Source organism: Vanellus vanellus (genome assembly GCF_965231255.1).
Source record: "Vanellus vanellus genome assembly, chromosome: 1".
Classification (NCBI taxonomy): domain Eukaryota; kingdom Metazoa; phylum Chordata; class Aves; order Charadriiformes; family Charadriidae; genus Vanellus; species Vanellus vanellus.
The window spans coordinates 176022611-176042525 of NC_138905.1; the positions used below are offsets into that span (position 1 = coordinate 176022611).

The 19915-nt window shown below is 36.7% G+C and overlaps 1 protein-coding gene across 1 annotated transcript in view; it reads right to left on the reverse strand.

The window, feature by feature from the left end:
* Window positions 1-4758: 4758 nt before the first annotated feature.
* Window positions 4759-19915, reverse strand: part of UCHL3 (ubiquitin C-terminal hydrolase L3) — a 32149-nt gene continuing 16992 nt past the window's right edge. Inside the window, exons 5-7 of the mRNA XM_082487563.1 lie at window positions 8959-9034; window positions 6395-6453; window positions 4759-5105 (exon numbers count right to left, since the gene is read on the reverse strand). Coding sequence (XP_082343689.1) covers window positions 5022-5105; window positions 6395-6453; window positions 8959-9034 — 219 coding nt within the window. The 3' untranslated portion in view covers window positions 4759-5021. The remainder of the gene's footprint in view (window positions 5106-6394; window positions 6454-8958; window positions 9035-19915) is intronic.

Genomic DNA, 19915 nt, shown 5'->3' on the forward strand with positions numbered 1-19915 from the left:
CCATCCCGGGTGGATGGCATGGTGGGCTCTGGGCCCCTGCGGCCACCACCATCGCTGGATCAGTCAGGATGATGATGGGCCACCTTTCTCCCACCTTGACCTCAGCACTTGAGGAGGCAGAGAGCAGGTGTGCTGATCCAACATGGCGAAACCCTTTTCTTCCAATACTGGAGTAGACCGTGGACACAGTCAGAGGAGAAAAATTAATGAAAAATCACAGAAAAAAAGCCATTTTCTGCAATATTCATGCACAGCATTAGAGGGTGGTATTTTTTTTTTTTTTTTAGGAAGTACTTGACTTTATTTTGACGTTGCATTTAATATGATCTTTTCCTACTTGAACTTTTTAATAGTATTTTTCTTTCCACCTCTTCTCTGTAAGCGAAACTGAGTCGCTGCACGTATCTTCTGCTTGTACGGCCCTGGGCAGAACATATCATGTAATTTTTTTAAAAGACTACTGAGAGAAGATAACTTAAAATTTGTACTGCACACAAATTAGCTTCTCCTAAGATGCCTACCTGGGAGCACATCTTATTTCTGCTCTGTAAACAACCTTCTTAGAATAGGAAATAAGATTTTAGGAGACAAATTCAACATACCAAGAACTATTAGACATCATTTTCTGCGGTAGGTGGGAGTTAGTGTTACTGGTGGTACACACAGGCAGGAAAACCCAGCGACTCTGGATGAAATAAGTTCCGTAGGAGATGTTTGACATTTATTGAAGTTACAAATGCATAGAAATGATGCAGTTAGCTCCTCACAGTGGTACGATTTGAGACATCTATGCTGTAGAGCCAGTGATGAACGAAACAATAATCAAAGCTGTAATTTTGAAAAATTTCCTACTCCTTTTTCCTGCTCCAAGCCAGATCAGCCACAAGACAAATGAAGAATCTGTCTTCTTCTTGAGTGGGAAGCCTGAGCATCAGAAAACAACCCTCTTGTCTCACTATTTAATATTCGTGACTACAAAGGCTAAAAAAAAAAAAAAGTCTAAAGCACGTATGTGCTGCTGGCTGATGTTAAGTCTGAGTTAGCTGTCATTACTAAACATTTTTCTGGAGAACTACTGCAGCTTTTCCCAGATTTTTAAGGTCTGCCTTTTCACTGCAGATAAAAATATGATGCTTGTCCCTAAGTAAGAGGAAGTAACTACGAATACTATAAAAGTTTAAATTTATTTGAGAATAAAATTCTATGAAACAGATTTCAAAAGAGGTCACGTTTAAAAAACAGTTTCCAAGTTCTCACTTATTTCTGGCTGGTTTATTTCACTTAGTGGCAAATCAAATCACTTTTCTTGTGAATCAAGTGTTTAATGTTTTAGATCAAATAATTCAAGTAATTTGAATAATCAAGTAATTTGATTAAATCCTCCTTTTAGTAAGTTGCACAACCATAGCAGCTTTCAAATCAAAGTTATTCACTGAGTAAAAAAAGTTCCACTGTGCAAATTTCTTCCTCAAAGTACATTTTAAATCGACTGTCATAGATAAATTATCCATGAAAGCCCAAAAAACCAAAATCGTTAAATATTCCGTTGCATTAACAAGGTAAGTCACCAGATTCCTAGATCAGAAAAAGACTCCATATACCAGAGATGACTGCTAATTGTTGGTGTCAAAAGTAGCAAACATAATATTGTTCTACTCAGCAACTGTGTGTGCTCCCAGGGATAAGTCAAGCAACAGTTTACGTCATATTCTTCTCATAGAGAGTTCTGCAAATATTTGATATAATAATAGTTTCTACCAAGGCAGGCCTCTTCCCTTAAGGAAAAACTGTATTTATTTTTTAAACGTGAGCTGTTAAGTGTGCTTGTTTTCTAAAACTACATTTCAATAACAGAAAACACTTCTTTCTCCTTTCCTTTACTGAATCACGCAGCCATGACAAAGGAAAGGGCATTGTACTGGTTATTAAATTCTTACAGTTTCTCAATAAAACGCTTGTAATAACATGGGAAAACTTACACCAATATACTTAAAAGAGCTTGAACAACCCCAAGTGCTTAATAGCACACCAGCTCCACTCAGCTAAAATTAATATAAGCACTGAGTGTGCATCATCTCTTCACTCCTACACGCGCCATTTCCATAGGATGATGTGTATGGCCAGCCCAGACTGCAGGAGCTGAAGAGGGATTTCCTGGCAGTCACTAGCACTGCGTGCCTGTGGCCAAACCATGCTCCACGCAAAGATGGCAAGGCTCTGGCAGGGCCGCACAAGTTTGGAAACACAGCATTATTTTCCCACGAAGCTTGAGCTAATAAGCACAGATTTTGTAGGTAAGGCAAATGTCTGCATGGGCACTGCAGAGCCAAAAGCATCGTGTGGTCTCGCGGGGCTCATCAGCCCCTGGTCAGGACTTTGCTGCACTATACAAGTCATCTGAGTGTTTGTACCTCACTCCTTGTACCCAAGTTACACAGGTTCTGTTAACGCCAGAGATATTCCAGCATCCTGTAGATCCCTTTGCTTCCTGTGCTCCTCAAGGTGGTGGCCAATGCGTGTGCCAGAGCGTGGTTTTATAAGCACTGCAAGGCCGTTACATCATACATGTTAGGTGAGAGAGTATTTCTGCAGTGCAGTCTTTCATATTTTCAATCTAACAATTTGTGCAGTGAGCAGATACTGTTCAGCATAAAAACTGGGGTGCTGCCTCTTCCTTTGTCATCTCAAACTTTTTGAGAACCTTTCCATGAGCAACGTTCACTAAAAAGTACCATCATATATATTAACAAACTGGAAAGTAACACTGAACATAAAAGAAAATAGAAGGAAACCTTACCCTGCAGGACAATTGATTGGAAGACTACGTAAAAAACACTGAGTAAAACTACCATACTGCCAAAATACTAAGACTTCTTGTAAGTTTTTACTTAAGATTCAAGATGTATTTTTCCAGTGTGACCATGAAAAATCCCACCCCAAGTTCTAACCTTGATTTCCTTTGTCATGAATTCACTTTAGTCCTAATGCTCAATTAAAGCTCCAGTTCTGAAGTGATTTTGCAATAAATAACTGCACAAAAACAGAGCTCCTCCATTTATTACCTAAACCCACCAAAATCTTCTGAACACTGAAGAGCATATATAGTGTGAATATCTCCCTAAAGCAGACAATATTTCCCCAATGTAGCTAGTTTAACAGCTTTGAATTGAACATCCTCTTCCTCCCTTTCCTTGCCCTCTTCCCTACCTTAAAAGCACCTTATCTATATTAACTATGCCTTACTTTAAATTTAATCCTCCAAGTCACCTTTAGTATAAAATATGCAATATCCAAACTGAATTGTGACAACTTTTATTTGATTTTTTTCTGACATTGGCAGGAAGACAATGCAGCTGCTTTGGTTACTAAAGCCTTCGATTTTTATTTAAAGGCAAGTTTCAGGGCTTTATTAATGAGCATGGCAACATAAAGCAAGCCTTAACGATGCTGCATTTTACTGGGGTGAAAAAGTGCTCAAAAATAGAAGCTCATTAGTGTTGTTCTGCCCCCTCACTTTTCCAACCAGCTCACTTATAGAAAACAGACTCTTCTTGCTAGCGGACTCTCCAGGTGACATGTTTTAGACAGACGCTTCGACTTTTTCTTTAGAGTGCAAAAAGATGTTCTTAAGCGATAAGACAGACTCCCAGGGCTCTTTCTTTTCTATACAGAAGGAAAACTCAGCCAGACTGCTTCTGGCATAACCCCATTCGTTTTTCCTGCAGTGACAATGAATGAAAGCACCCTCTGGGACATGGAGGGTTCAGTTTCCTTTGGCAGCGATCTTGATTGGAAGCAAACCTGAATTATTTTACTTCAAAGCAACAAATAAGGAATATTTTTCTGGAATGTACAAACATGGACATTAACCAAAACTAACCTTCAAAAGAATCCAAAAGCATAAGATTGCTTAGCCAAAAAAAAAAAAGAAAAAAAACCAAACAACCCCAAAAAACCAAACCATAACAACCAATTTGATACTAATTCAAGCGTAGAATGGTCAACAGTACCTTAAGATCCAGTGGGTGGGGTGGGAGGGATGGCACAGGGGAAGGGTATCACATAACATTCAGTAATGCCACCTGACAAACTTACAATAGATACTCCTAAAGGGAAAAAAAAGTATATGACCATCATGACTATCTTACAAGATATAGTCTGTTCTTGTTACACAAAACTTCATCACAACAATCATTACTTCTTTATCAAATTATTTCAGTTAAGTGAGATACTTCACATTGCTGTACTCACCTGTGTGTGCCCTCTGCAGTCCTACCATTTGAACTAGTATTAATTACTAGTGTGGCTTTTCTGGGTAAAAAAATCCATGTTGTTTTTCCACATATACAAATAGCCAACACTGGTTTACCTAAAGTTTTTTTTTTAACAATTTATTAACATTATTAGGCTTGAGAAACAAAATTAAGTTTTATTCAAAATGTAAAGATTAAGCTAATTTTAAAATGTTAGTGCTCACCAACAGTAAGAAGAAACAGTCCTTTTTCTGCCTTTTTTCTTCCATATATTTATTTACAAATAATGCACTGAAAAAAATGCCTTTGTCTTTTGAGGCACCTGCAAAAGTTCTAGTAATATTCTTGTATCATTACAATTAAAAGATGGAGATAGCCTCATATTTCAAGTTTTTACCCATTAACATACCACATACTCCACTCAAAATATTATCTGTGAATGATACAAAGGATAATCCTGATCTGAACTAGCTCATCATTATTATGGTGCAATATCACAGACAGTAATTCCCAAAACTTTTAAGGGGGTGGAAGGGGAAAAAACCACCAAATAGAAGTCTTGCACAAAATGCATGCGTGTATATAAATACCCAAAGTTGCTTTAGGAACAAGCAGCAAGATATAGCAAGGACAAATGCAAAGTTTATTCCACGTATGCTACAATTAATCAACATGTTAGGGAAGTATCAAAATTTGTACTATTAACATATGGCAACAGTTTTATTGTTACAATACATTGCAATAGATTAGCTCCACTGGAAAAGGCTTTTAAGCTGCAGACAGTGCAATTGCATTAAATCTTAATTCTTCTGGGTCACGTTCCATGAATTTCTTGCAAACTTCTATTGCATCCTAGGGGAAAAAAAAGTAAAAAACAAACAAACAAACCAACCAACCCAAACCAAAACAAAACCCACTATACTTATTAAAAAAACCCCACAACTGAAATATGAAGACATGCTCTATAGAAAATATGCTCAAAATGGATTTTTCCATAAAGGTTTACTAAATAGTGTGACAAATCTACATAAACTGTATGTCTGATCTGAGTTACCACGATTCAAGATTATTTACAGTGTGCATATGGGCAGCGTAAGAGAGCAAAAGTCGCATGCAGAACCTTAGCAACAATGACTGGAATATTCCTTTGTGCAACAGTTGTGTTGCTTGTCTGACTTTCTAAATGCATCTCTGAAGTTTGCCTTTACTGGTGCTGCTGCATTCAGAATTTTTTCCTTTGTCTCAAGATGAATCTAAGATGTGTGGGGTAAGCAAAAGATTATAAGTAATTCCTTCATCTAGCTTTAGGGTGCAATCTGGAGAACACATGTTATCAGTAAAACAGAAAAAAGCCACATATGAAAAACAGAAAGCTTTATCCAGCTTCTCCCCCTGCCCAAACAAGCACAAATTATATGCAATCTTTACAGACATTAGTATATGCTACTAAATTATAAAAGGTTGGGGTTTTTTTGGTCAGTTTCTTAGTTTCTCCGATTTCTTCCTTTTGTAAAGCTAATTCAGTCTGGATACCATTAAAGTCAGATCTATGCATTGCCTTCTCTCATCATTCTGTGGGGATGACAGTTTATCCTCCCAATTCAGTGTATTCCTTCCCAATTAATTTCTTAACTAAACAGCTCCTGACACAAAAAGCACCCAAGAGAAGCCATGAAATTGAAGAAGAATGATTGTTAGCAAGTGTCAGAAAAGAAATCAACTTCTGTCTAGCACAGCACCTATCAAACTATAACTAAACCAAAGAGAATGAAAAATTATCCTAAGTTTTCAATCTGATGACTTCATCTCATGTACAATTTGAAAGAAGCAGAGATATATGAAATTCTCAGCACAGAAGAAAAATCAGTCTGATTGTCTGTTATGGTCAACCCTTCCGACATTTCTTGTTACCATGTTATGATAGTCTGTCATTCAGTCACAACACAAGTGCTCTGAAATACCTGTTGTAAAACTGAGTAAACCTAATTTAGTCTCACCATCCCACTCGCTCTATTCCTTGTCCAACCATAAATACATCAAGACTTTTGTTTAAATATTTTTATAAGTATTTATTTAAAAATTTTGTGTAAATATAGCAAGAATTTTGTATAACACCATTTAAGAAGGTTTTCTATTCCTACCTCTAAAAAAGAATCATCACTAGTTTCCCCGTGGTTTATTGGAAATGGCTTGCGCCCATCTGTTGAAACACAAAGCAGGATTGAACAACACATTTATAAAATTAGAAAAGCTTCATTTTTCCAGTTAAAACTATCTGAACTATTTTTTTTTTTACTCTTCATTTACAAAAATGCTACCCCATTTTTCATAAAAGAATCCCACATGCCGCTAGCTATTCCCAGGTCTCTCCTCCACTGTTGACTGCTTCAACAGGTGTATTACGTACAGTCTATTACATTAAAAAAAATCCAATCAAACCAATTAAATACTTTTTAATATTTTATTTGAAAATTTTAAGGCTCTAAGTTGTGATTGCTTTGGTGCTGGTATAGTACTTCAGTTTTTCAAGCAGAGAAGTACAATTTCAACTGCACTTAATGGATTTACCCAGACAGGCAGCTGTACGTCTGTGGTCTTTGACAGCTGTGATCAGGGACTCCACAACAGACCAGAATACCAAACCCACCAGTTTGAAGAGTCTGGCATAACTGAAATGTTACTCTCACTTAAAATAAATGAGCAAACAAACCAAATAACTTTAAGTACTAAGTGCTTTCACAGCATTCAAAAATGGTTGCTATAGTTGATTGGTTTTCCTCCCATTTGCAATATAAAAATGCTGTAATTCTCAGCATTTTAAAAATAATTTTATTCATAGAAATATGTTTCAGGTTACTTGTGAAGAGCTTACAGTATGAGAACATACATCAGGATATTCTAAGTATTTGCTAGACCAAATTCCCTTTTGTCTCTGTCCTCCCTTTCAAAGGCTCTTTCCTCCCCAAAAATTCCATCAAAGTTGACAATAACTCCAAACTACATTTTCCACAACTAAAAATAGATTCGATGTTAGAAAAAATTTGGATTTACATCAACAAGAGATTGTTCATTATTGTAACAACCATGATTGAAGATACAACAATGCAAAACCCTCAGAACATGCCGGGGAAATAGAACTGAATGCCCTGTACTGTTGCAAGCTAAGTTTGATTCGATTATTTTTTATTTTTTTTAACATACATCTCAGCAGAACAGCATTTTAATTTCATGTGCCTATAAATAACGTGTTTTCTATGGCAAAAACATCATAAGTATTTAACATTCATGCTCTTCCTTAGCATCTCTGCCTGCCAAAGCCCACATGCTGGCCACAGTGACTGAAGCCAGTGAATTAATTGAAAAACCTTCTCCCATTTTCCTACTTTTAAGTATTTTTTTGCTTTCTTCTGCTGGTACAGAGAGAAGTTATTTTAAGAACAAAGGAAATAGTAGTATTAGCATTCCACTATACAGTGGAGCAAAATGCCTCTTTTCTTTTCTTTTAAATTAAAGAAAAAAATTCAAGTGGGTTTTATCTTGCATCGTACTTATAGAAAATAGCTAAACATGGTAATCATAGTCTGTAGTGTGCTTTTTAAACACTGCAAATTAATTCACAATGAAAAGGTAACATGAAAACAGTAGCACACAACTAGAAGAGCAGCGAGCCATCCATCACGCCTTAAAATTTAGAATCATAAAATATTTATATTGCATCCTACACTAGTTGCCTTACTATTTGATCTAGCTTGCTGACAGACATACAGCATCATAAAAATACAGAAATGTGTGCCTATTGTTCATGACCCGCCACTGATAATATCCCTTAGATCACCTTAATATTAACATAAGCACTTCTTATATACTACTTATGGCCCAGGTTATGATTAGTTGTCACCTGTTAAGGGCATTGCTTAATTACACGTTGATTTTCAAAAGACGAAAATGTTCTCACCATAAGATACTGAAAAAATTATGTTAGGAAGGACCAGTGACTTGCAGTTTTTTAATCCTGATTACTTGCTAGTTTTCTGAAGTGCCTGCAGCAAAACCTAGTTACCCAGCAACATGTTTAAGATTGGAGTCATTAGAGAATATCTGAGTAGGACTTGGTGCTACAATCTGAAGAGGGAAAAAATAGCTATAATTCAGAACAGACTACTGTTTCACAGTTAACTGTCTAGTGACCACAAAAAGGTAGAAGAAAAAATAACCAGCCTATAGCAAATGAGTTATATTTGTATCTGCTAATATTCTGACTACATAATTTCAGTTTGAACTGTATCACGCTATTTAATAATATAGCTAAAACTTCTCAAGTGGCATACAGTTCATTTATTAATTCTCCAAACAATTCAGGGACATAACAGTACTTTCCTCTCTGAAACTTTGAGTGTTTATCAATTCTTTCTTGCTTTCTGTCCTTGTAAATCATAAAGGAAGTTTGGAGGCAGCCTGGTATTCCATACCATTTTATCTTAATAGGAGGGAGTTGAGGGAAGGAGAATCAAAAAAAAAAAAAAAATGGGAAGAAGGCTGCAATTGTTTGACAGAATTCCCTGCCCCCCAGACACTATGATGCAGTTGAAAAGAACCTAAGCCCAACGTTAAATCAAGTAATATCTCTCAAACTTTGATAGTTAACAACAGTACTACCTATATTTGTTTCAAACAAATGGAGAGAGAGAATAAAAAGTGTTCTTACCCAATTCGTAGAGATGACCACCTACGTTAACTAATGCAATAAAGTGAAGATCTACTTTTTCATCTATACTTGGTGCCTGCAAGACAAAACAACACAAAAATAAACTGTGTTCACTAAAATTCTTATCACAATAAGATTAATGAGAACATATCATCATAATGCGCAAAACACCTGGCCAAGAGAAATCATAAGTGAGAAGCACATTCTGGATCTATACAGAAATGGCAGAAGTCACACTGCAGAACATTTTGGAATATAAAGAAGCTTTCTGCAAATGTACAGACCAGTAAGAATCCTTTCAGTAAAGTATCTGGAAATATTTCCAATTATAGCTCTACATAAAAGCCTTCTTTTCCATTAATGAACTAGAAGTAGTATCAGCTTAAATATATTAACATTAAAAATAGATATTCATGTAAACAGCAACTCCTTCACTAACCCATCTCCCATAACAAAGTGATGCAGGGCTGACCACTGATCCCGTCATATTTTAAAACTGAAAATATTCCCTTGTTCAAACAAATTTTTCCTCCTAAGCCATGTATAGGACAGTTAACCTGTTCCCTCCTCACAGGCAGTTGAAAGAAACAGATACTCCCGAAGTACAATTCACACATCTTAGGTGGGGAGGAAGGAAAATAACCAGACACGTGCCTAGAGCTCTGTTTGTCTCAGAGACTTCTGAAATGTCAAAGTGGCATCATAGGCATCATCACTGCATACCAAGACAGGACTGAAGTGCAGTGACAGATCCAAGTGACATGACACAAAAAATGGTTGCAGTTGTCAAAGATCTCTGTAGCCCGATACTTTGTTGCCAACTACAGCAGTAGGTTTTTTTTTCTTCTTTTTCAGAAGAAAACAGGGCCTGCACAGCATGGTACTCTGCCAGCACACATTCCCAGCATATGCCCAGCAGTGGTTTTTGAACTTCTGAGCCAAAAGTTGCATCACCACTGTTGTGTTCAATAGCAATTGATAGCAACTGAGTCTTATTTCCTCGTCAGTCCACAATGGAGCCCCAATCCACAGTTTAAGAAGATACTGCTTGAAGGAATGGAAAAAAGCACCTCAGTTTTTCTTAAGCTATCAAGAATCTGACTTCCGTGAAAATATACTTCATGCAGTTTTTTTTCCAAATTGTAATTACTGTTAGCCTTATATTAATTTCTTGAAGTGCCCCAAAAATCTAAGAATTTGCCAGAAACAGATTAGAGTGTAAAATGAGTTGTAGAACCTTAGTCGCATCATGTTTTTGAGACTGGGTTAAAAGTTTCCTTCTCCCTGATGGCCATAAAAAAAGGATGATCTAAATTGAAGAAATGTAGCTAACAAGCAGAACAATAAAGTGAAGGACAAGAAGTCACCATAAGTCCTTCAATACATCAAGAATGCCAAAGGACACAGCATTACAGAGGAACTGCCAAACGCTTACAGAAATTCTATGTAGTAAGCTCAAAAAACAAACAAACAAAAAAACCTGAAAAACAGAAACCCACACAACCTCCCCGCACCCTCATTTGAGATTCATCTCCATGACCAGTTAAAGTTTGAAAGACATAAATACCCTGTTTCATCTCTGTTTCAGAGGGCCTAGAATGGAGCAAGAGCATTCCTGCTGCTGAAGATTAGGCAGCTACCAAAGAGAAGAGAGGACTTCCGTACCAGAACTCCAAGGAGTATTTTTTCCCCTATGGCATAAGGAATTGCATTTGAGAATTTGGCTTTACAGAAGGCCAAATAGAACCAGGGCTTAGAAAAAAACCCAAGCAAAACAAGGATCCTCTAGAGTTTGGCTACCCCAGTTGTAAACTTCCAAGGACCACAGGATTCTGTAACTTCCTGAAAACCGCACAAGACAGTCACTGACAACCAAAGGAATAACAAGGTGCCATCGATCACCCAACAGTTTAGAGGCACCTAAACCGTGGTGCTACAAAAGTGTTCAGGAAAGCAAAGCTGAGAGTCCTTGACAAATCCTACATTGCCACCTAATCCCCGTGTAGAGATATGACTTCAGGGCAGGTCACTTACCAATTAAACCTACCAACTGGGAAATCTGGTCTTAAGGAATTTCAGGGTTAGGGGAAAGACTACTGCCAGTTAGTCTCACTTTAGGAAGGAAATGGCTTGGCATTTAAAAGCTTGCATCTGAACATACGCTACCTGGGCTCAAATTGACATTACTAGAAAAGCTCAAAGTATCACTATTTCAGATGTTCAAGATTCAGTTTTGATCACATTTAGAAGAAAATAGTTGGCCCTTTGACCATTTTGAGGGTTGTGTTCTTTGTGCCAGCTTCTAATAAATACCTTTTCTATAGAGGGACACTTGTCATGCGTAGAATGCTGAGCCTATATACAGCTAGAAGATGGATAGGGAAGCTATCAAAAAAAAGGACAATTAACTTTTCATAGAATTCACTTGAAGACAGTGCTGCTCCTATAGAATCCTGCTGTGTTTTTGCACACGCCTGTTCTAAATAACATGCTTCCATTAAGTGCTGTTGCCACAACCTGTGAGAACTGTTGTTTTTACATTTTTAATTCCCCAACTTCATAGAAAGAATGAAAGTGCCACACCACTATTAAAGTTCCTACCACAAGTTCTAATGTAGACAGTCTCCTTCCCTTGTGATTCTTTTCATCTTATGTAGATATTAGTAAGTTTACTACCAAGTAGATCTATTAAATTTCTTGAAAAAATAGGATTTCAATCATTTTTGAACAGACAATTATTTACATAATTATAAGCAGAGAGAAACAATATGGTCTGAGTAGTCAAGATGACCTAAAATTCTGTATTATACAAGTGTGTTGCTTATGACTGAGGCAAACAAGTAACTGGATTAAACTTTCCCAATGTGATGAATCCGATTCAAAATTCCCCCACTCCTCCTTGCGGGGGGGTGGGGGAAGACATCCATTGCATATGTGTGCATGCATGCACACACACAGACGCTAACACGAAAAGAAGCCTAGCCAGGCCAATTTCTACTTCACTGGGAAGCTCTAGGAATTCTAATACTTGGAACCAGAAGATTTTAAATTTCAAAGGAATGAAAAGAAGAGGGAATGTCAGCTTCAGGGAGATGTCTTTTGTGGTCTCCTTGAAAAGCTACACCTTTGGCCAAGTTTTCAGCTTCTAATAAACAGTCTGTGTGAATGCTTAAAGGAACAAGAGAACACAGCTTTAAGAAGTCTGACTCCATGTTCATCACTAGGTAGTGTTTTCAGAACAATTACAGAGGATTTTCTCTTGATTATTCTTCTTGTCAAAGACCACAGTAACCTGAACATCAATCAAGTGTTCAGATGACCCGTTCCTTTAGATTTTTTTCACTTAGAAGCCCACTCAATGTGCAAAATCAGGCAGCAAATTTGAATGACCGCATGTATGAACCACAAGGAAGGAAAACGACACAGGAGTCTAAATAAGATTATTATTTCCCAATCCTGGTTAGACAATCTATGGAATTCAAGAATCATTTTTCAAGTCTTCCAAAGACACAGTGAAGAAAATTTATATTTCTTTCCCATCCAGAAAAGACAGAAAGAAGACAAATACCAGCATCTTGAGTAGCTTACAGAAGCTTATGTTATGGTTTCAACCTTAGCGTAAGAACTAAGTTTTGGTAGTAAGGGCTACTGGACATCACTCTTCCAATTTATCTCTTCAAAAGAAAAGAAAAACAAAACAAAGCAAAACAAAACAAACAAACACCCTGAAAAATAATGACCAGCAGACTTGAAACTGATCTGAAGAGGAACAATGCAAGAAGTTTAGTGCTCAAAGTGATGGTTCTGACAATATCTTCTCAACTGTAATCTGTTGTCAAGGTGTTGAGATAATGCTCAATGATCATAATAGAGCATATGTTCCTGAATACCCGGTCACATACACAAAAGTGACAGCCAAGGTTGTTATACCCTCCAACATACCACATTAAAAGCACCTAAATGACGAAGCCCTGATTTTTCAGAGGATTTGACTGCCTTCTCTGCTAACCTGGACATTCAAATTAAATAATAAACAATTGCTGACTGCCATGAGAAGTTGCTTTTAATTGACTTGTCTCAGGTCAATACCCATTCGTTTATGTTATCAAAACAACACCTCTACATTTCTTCCTCTATTCTTCACTAGCAGATTTCCAGTCAGTGGTTTCTAAAATGGCACTTCCCAAAGTTTTTACTATACAAATGATAACCCTTCCTACTCCCTCTTTTTGTACTGAAAAATTCCTTGATTTTACCTTTCATTACTGAATGCCACTCTCTCCTCATGAACAACAATAGTCTTCTTTCTTGTTGCTGCACTAACCTTCAGAACCTCAATGTTACACCCCTATATCACTGTTTGCCCAATCATATCAGCTGGTCTAATAAAGTATATTTCATCACCTACACAGTTTATCTTGCTAATGCACTTACGACCGTTATCCCAATCTAAAAGTCAGTGCTTAGTTTTCATGCATTTGAAATCTTTTCATCTTCAAATGTTGCTAACTTAGAACAAAACTGTTCATCAAATTTGATGTGCAGATGGTTCCTTTCCCTCCAAACTGTATTTCTGGGACAAACATACAATTGGGGAAAAAAAAAAATTGTCTTGCTCTCATAGACATACTGAACAAGTCCTCACCACATCCTGCTTAAAATTTATTTATGAAAGACCACATTATAAAAACAGGTTCAGTGTTACATGACAAGATTTCAAGCAACCTCTTCCAACTAAATCTTGTATTTTTATTATTTCCTTATACTTCCTCTTGAGAGAAAGGATTGAAGCAAGAAGTCTCACAAACCAGTTTAGTAGAATGCTTTGTATTACAGGTAATGACTGGGAAAGAAAAAAAAAGCACCATTCCTGTTAAGTCAAGAAATTGGCATCAAAAGTCTGTCAGGTTCTGGAAGAAGAGCGGTAAAGACTGATCAGGAAAAGACAATATTGCAGAACCTTGAGAAATAAAAAGTTTCGAATGCATCTAACTGAAAGATCACGACAAAAGTAGCTAAAGTCTAAGAGAAGAAAAAAACCTTCGGGGTTTACTATACAGTTTCTCTCACAAGGAGTTACAAGAAGCCACAGAAAAACATATTCAAAAATGAAGTTTACACAACAGGACATTAGGTATGGTTTGGATTCAATAAATTTTGAAGTAAAGGAGAATAAAGTGATGCAATTGCTATTGGGTAGATTAGGCATCTGTAATTTCCATTCTGAAGCATGGAACATGCTTGGGCAAATGTACTGTGTAGGCCTGTGAAAGGCATTTGAATCCTGGTTAAAATACTGCAATTAAAACAAAGACCACTGGAATGATGATCACAAGTTTCAGCAAGATTATTTCTGGCTCATTCTCACAGAACAGTTACGTCTCTATTCGTGCTCAATATACTGCAGTGACTTTATGGTATTTGAAATGCTCTGGAGTTTCACAGTTGAACATACATAGCTTAATTTAGATCAGGTATCCCTTGTACAGAATAATGAAAAAGAATTTCTCTAAGAAAGGTGCTGAGAAACTGTCTTGAGTGCCAACCCAAGAATGGACAAGAAGTTCCTTTGCTAAGCAGACACGGTAGATATGCTGTCTCAAGCTTATTAACTCTACGTCCCCAATTATAGCTTGAACATGCGAGTATCCGGTGAAGTACCATTCCAAGCTGCAGGAAAGTAGCACCTGATTTCAAATGGGAGGACGTCAAGCAAGAAGGTAAAATCCAGAGATGGGCTCTAACAATGACCAGAGTATCTGGATACAGAATGTTAATACAAACACAACTCTCCCTTTAGATCTATAAGCAAGAGGGATTATTTAGCAGTATGCTGCTCTAAATAGGTATTTCTTGAATTTTCTTAAAGAATAGGAACTTTAGTCTGACACAGAAAGTAAACGGGGAAAAAAACAAAGAGCATGTTTTCCAAATTGAGAAGTGTTGGCAAGAAAAAAAGAATTATGAGATTAGCTTGACACATCAAATGCAGCAAAACGACCCTAAGGCAAGAAGAGACACTAAACTAAAAGAACATACGAGGTGGAAGGATTAAGAGATCATTACAAGGACCGAGGAAAAGTCAACAATACAAAAGAAGTATGTTGTTCCCTATAGGTTAAAAATTTGCCACATCTACTGCAATTTATCAGGTTTGCATAGAACATTTCAGGACAGTATTTTCAATTTTTTTTTTTTTAATTATATGTTCTTAACTCATCTGGAGACCTACTCTAAAAAGTCAAGGGAAGTTTTGAAGTAGGGAAAGGGGTTTTATGAAAGGAGCATAAATACTGCCTCCCATCATTAAGAATTTTGCTCTTAATTTTGAAACAATCTTATTTTCTGACAATATTTAAGTAGTAGAAATGTACTTAAAACTACAAGAAAGTTCAACTGTATTTTTAACAAAATATACAGGTTGTTTCCTCTCTCCCTTAAATTTAAGTGCATAGATTTCTTAATAAAAGCAATACTAGAACATTTTCATACAACACAGACCAATTCAGCCATCTCACAGAATGATCAGTGCTATACTAATAATACTAATATTATTAGTATAATGATATTATACTATTATATAATAGGCATTGACAGGACAAAACTTGAAGGACCAGGTAGTATTTATTATCAAGCCAACTGGACAGCTTTAATGCCCAAAATGCTGTCTGGTTTTTTTTGCATATTAAACTAATTTACAGGTAGTTTGTGTGGGTTTGAATCTTCTTGAAAAGCTATGTTATACAAAAGTGTAAAGATGAGAACAACATTTTAGTTACCAATAAATATCAGAATATATTGTATTCAGTGATGTATCTTTGCATATAGAGACTTATAGTTTTAATCTGTCAGATGGAGACAGTCAAGATCTCAGGTGAGTTAACAAGTAATATTTTAAATCTATTTTTAGTGGCAAGCTTCTGTTTTGCCAGATACAGTTGTATTGAAGGCCACATTTTTTGAATGAGTTTTTGGAATGTTTTCAAAGCAAATGCTCATGGCTAATGGATGAGGAGTTCATTTTTAGAAATTTTCTGAAGTAAATAAAACAACCAACTTGCCAACAGTGTTTTTCAAGTATAATCACAACAGATTATGCTGTAATGTCCATCCTTGGATAAGTCATGGTTTATTTAGTGTTGAAGTAAACTCATGGTCAATTAATGTTTTTGTTCTAGGCAGGCACACTCAAGCTCGTCTCCCTCAATAAGTCTTTTGTTAGCAACAAGCTTATATAGGTCAAATTCATACAAGAGCCCAGTTTCAAATTACAGAAATATGATGTAGAATTTTCCAAGTTTTGCTGAACAGACAAGAAAGTCCCCAGGTAAAATGTCAGGGATTTGCCAATGTTAATGGCATAAATATTTAATGGAGAGAAAAAGCATGCATTGGGGAGAACTTAACTCTGTGCTAAACTCCATGCCTCCTCAAATCCCAAGGTATTTAACTAGCTCCAAATGATAACATCAAGAATGTTTCATAGTTCTGAAGATTACAAGAGAATTAGATACTTAATAATAGCAACTATTACTCACATAAAGAGAAAGGAGTCTGGGAAAAGTTCTCATCTCGAGATATTTATCAGGATAAAAATATAAAAGCTATAAAGAAATGGAAGCTTTGGACACTAATTTTTAATAGCAATAAAACATTAAGAAGGCTTTCCATATCTGGAAAGACAGATCTGTGTGAAAAAGGAAATTATTTGGACCACAGTCAATAATTATTTTACCTCAGTAAAAACATCAAAGAAGAATTTCTAGTAACACAGGTGGTCATTACCAAAGAATGATAAAAACCAAAATCACTGTCCCAATTTTGCATTTAAGACCATTCACTTCTACATATCAAGATTTTATGTGTGCACTAAAAGTGTGATCACTCCTTAAAAGCAGGATGAAATACCCCTAAACCACTCTTTCAGTTTAGTGTTTCTGATGGTGGTCATAGGACAGTTTAGAAATATTAAGTATTCTGTGCATGCAATTTTTTCTGCATTTCCAAGATATATTTGTGCCCTGTGAGTGAAGAAAGAAAAAAGTATAAGTATGGTATTTGATGATAAGCTTTTCTTATTAGAATGTCTTCACTACTAGAAGGTATGCCTATACACTGGATAAAGAAACAGATGTCAAGTGAGAAAGTAAGGCAGCCCCTTGGGATTACAGGAAACATTTCATCTTTACTGAAATACTCAGGGACCATTAAGCAAGACTTAGAATGAAAGAAAAGGAGACTAGGTTTAGGATACGAGAACATAAACCAGGTCTCAAACACAGAAGAAATAATAGCGTGTGACAAAGAATTAGAAGCCCCTTGGTTTAGCACATCCAAATGAAAGATCATGAAGATGAGGTGAAAAGAAGAGGCTGGATGTGGAGCCTATGGCGAAAAAAAAAAAAGTCCACTTCATGAAGGGTAAACTTCATCTATGCTTTGAAAATGATTTGGCACGTGTATTGAATCAAAAATACCTGGACAGCAAAGCATGGAGTGATGTACTTTTGCTGTCCGACATGGGGGAAAGAAAAAAAAAAAAAAGAAAAAAAAAAGGAAGAAAGAAATCCTAAGAATGGTTGAGAAAAGACCCCAACAAAAAGTGATGCCTTGAGGACCGAAGCTACATGGCAGAAGGCCAGTCGTGTCAGAGTAAGAAAAGACTGAAGATGGACTACACTTACAACAGAATGAAGCCCAACAGATGGAAGGCGTATCAAGGGCCGCCAACGACGAAGACGGATTGACGGACTGGTAGCCTTTGCAGGACCTACATGATTACGTTTGGCCCAGGAGAGGGATGCAGAGTGACACAATGGTGAAGCCTTCGTTCTGCTGTTGCTAACCTGAGGCTGCGATGAGGATGGTGGTGAAGACAGCGAGGACGATGACGACTACATAAACATTAAAAAAGAACATACTTAGCCCACTTAAACTTGAAGTAACATACCTAAAAAGGCAACTAGCGGACATCTTTGCAGTTATTATACTGTCCTTTAACTGCTCAAATCACACAGATAATCATCAAGACTGTGTTGAATTTGAATGAGAAGACAAAAGAACAATGAAAATAAGCAAAGACATGGTCCAAATCTGAAGTTTATCACCAGATAAGCTAGAGGTTATTCACACCCAGTGAACTTCATAATATGAACTCAAGTTAACTGACTCATTCAAGAGACAGACTCTCGGAAAGTGAGGAGGGAGGGGATTTAAATATCATGTCATGGAAGGAATAGTTGAGAACAGAGAGTGATCAGTTTTGTCTACAGCTACAAAACTGTAAGCAACAGTTCTTCGGTAATTTGGGAAAGCTAGGCTGTGCTACTCTGGGATTTAAAATTAATCAAGTAACTACAGTAACAGAACCCAGAGTTTCTCTACTGTTTCATGTCTAACATAAAAAGAAAGCAAAGGAAAAGGGAAGCTTACCGTGGTGAGGTATGCAACTTCCTAAGTTTTTCACCTATTCTTCTAAAATAGCAGGCCAGTGGCAGTATTGCCATTAACACTCAGGATCCCTTTAGTATCCGTGGAAGCAGTAGGACTATGTTAAACCATTCAAATTGTTACTATTAGAAGAAAGACCACAGAAGTATTAAAAATGACTCTCAGCTGCAACTGACAAAGTTACAGTAAATATATTTAAGACCAGAAAGGACCATTGTGATGATTTAGTTTTGATCTTCTGTCCCACACAGGCCACAGGACCAATCAAGTTCAAGTTTTGTTTGGATCAGAACATACTCGCAAAACAAACATTCAAGCTTATAAATTTTTTTACTACTGAAATAAATCAGAACAAATTTCAATCAATCCTGTCTATAGCTACAGAGACAGTAACATATCCATACAGTTTACTAAAGGCATTAGTGCTAAATGAAAAGGCAACCCTTTGTAGTCCTCCTTAATGATCACAGCAAAATGGAACAATGGATTACATTAGTTTATCTGGCCATGATGTCAAACCAGGGGCTCACCTTCAGCTTATCATCCACCATTACTTTCTCCTCTGAGCACATATAAAAATCTCCAATGTCATCTTCAGTCTTTCAGAGAACTCCTCACCTTCTGTCAGGAAAAAAACTTTATCTTTTGTGCTGATTACACAGCTTTTATTTGGCCTCAGAAAAAAACCTCCTGTGTTTGAAGCTAAAATAAAGGGCAATCCAGATTGTCCTGTGTTGATGTCTTGTTCTTTACTCTCTCTTGAACTTTTCACACTGCTTGTAGGTTTTGGGGGGGTATTTTTATGTTGTCTTTCATGTCACTGATAGTTCTTTAACAGTACAGGTCTTAGAACCAACCCCTGCAGAGCCCCACTAGCAAACATACTTATTCATCAATGATACCCCACTTATCTGCACTGAGACCTGCCAGCTACTTGTGAATCCATTGAAGTTATGCAAGCAGAACAGAAACTGCAGGTTCTTAAGGTTTGTCCCACATTATGCATTGAATTGAATGATTCTAGTAGACATCAAAAACTGAGCATTAGATAGCTTCTCTGAAAAAAATTATTTTCACTCTTTAATCGGTGCATAAGTGCCTGTCAAAACCATTTACTTTCTTTTTATTATTTTTGAAGCAATTAATCTTTCCCATTCATTTTGTTTTCCTTTTTGTATCAAAAAGTGGGACAATGAATTGGTTCTTTCTGCTCCCATATTGCTGACCGTAAAGAACAAAGACAGGGATAGGAATTCTTCATGAAAAGCAAGAATCAAGTACAGTAGAAATTGCAGAGCTCAGAGATAACTAGAGTGTTATCAAGTCTCCTAACCTGCCCAGAGAATAGTTTTCCACAGGTTTGTCACAGGTTGGATGTGTTGTTTGTTTGTTTGGTTTTTTTTTCTTCAATTAACTTCTGATTTTTAAACATTCTGATCTACCCCTAAATCTCAGTAGCTCAGCAGCATAGAAGAGGACAAAACCAGAAAACCTCCACCCCAAAAAT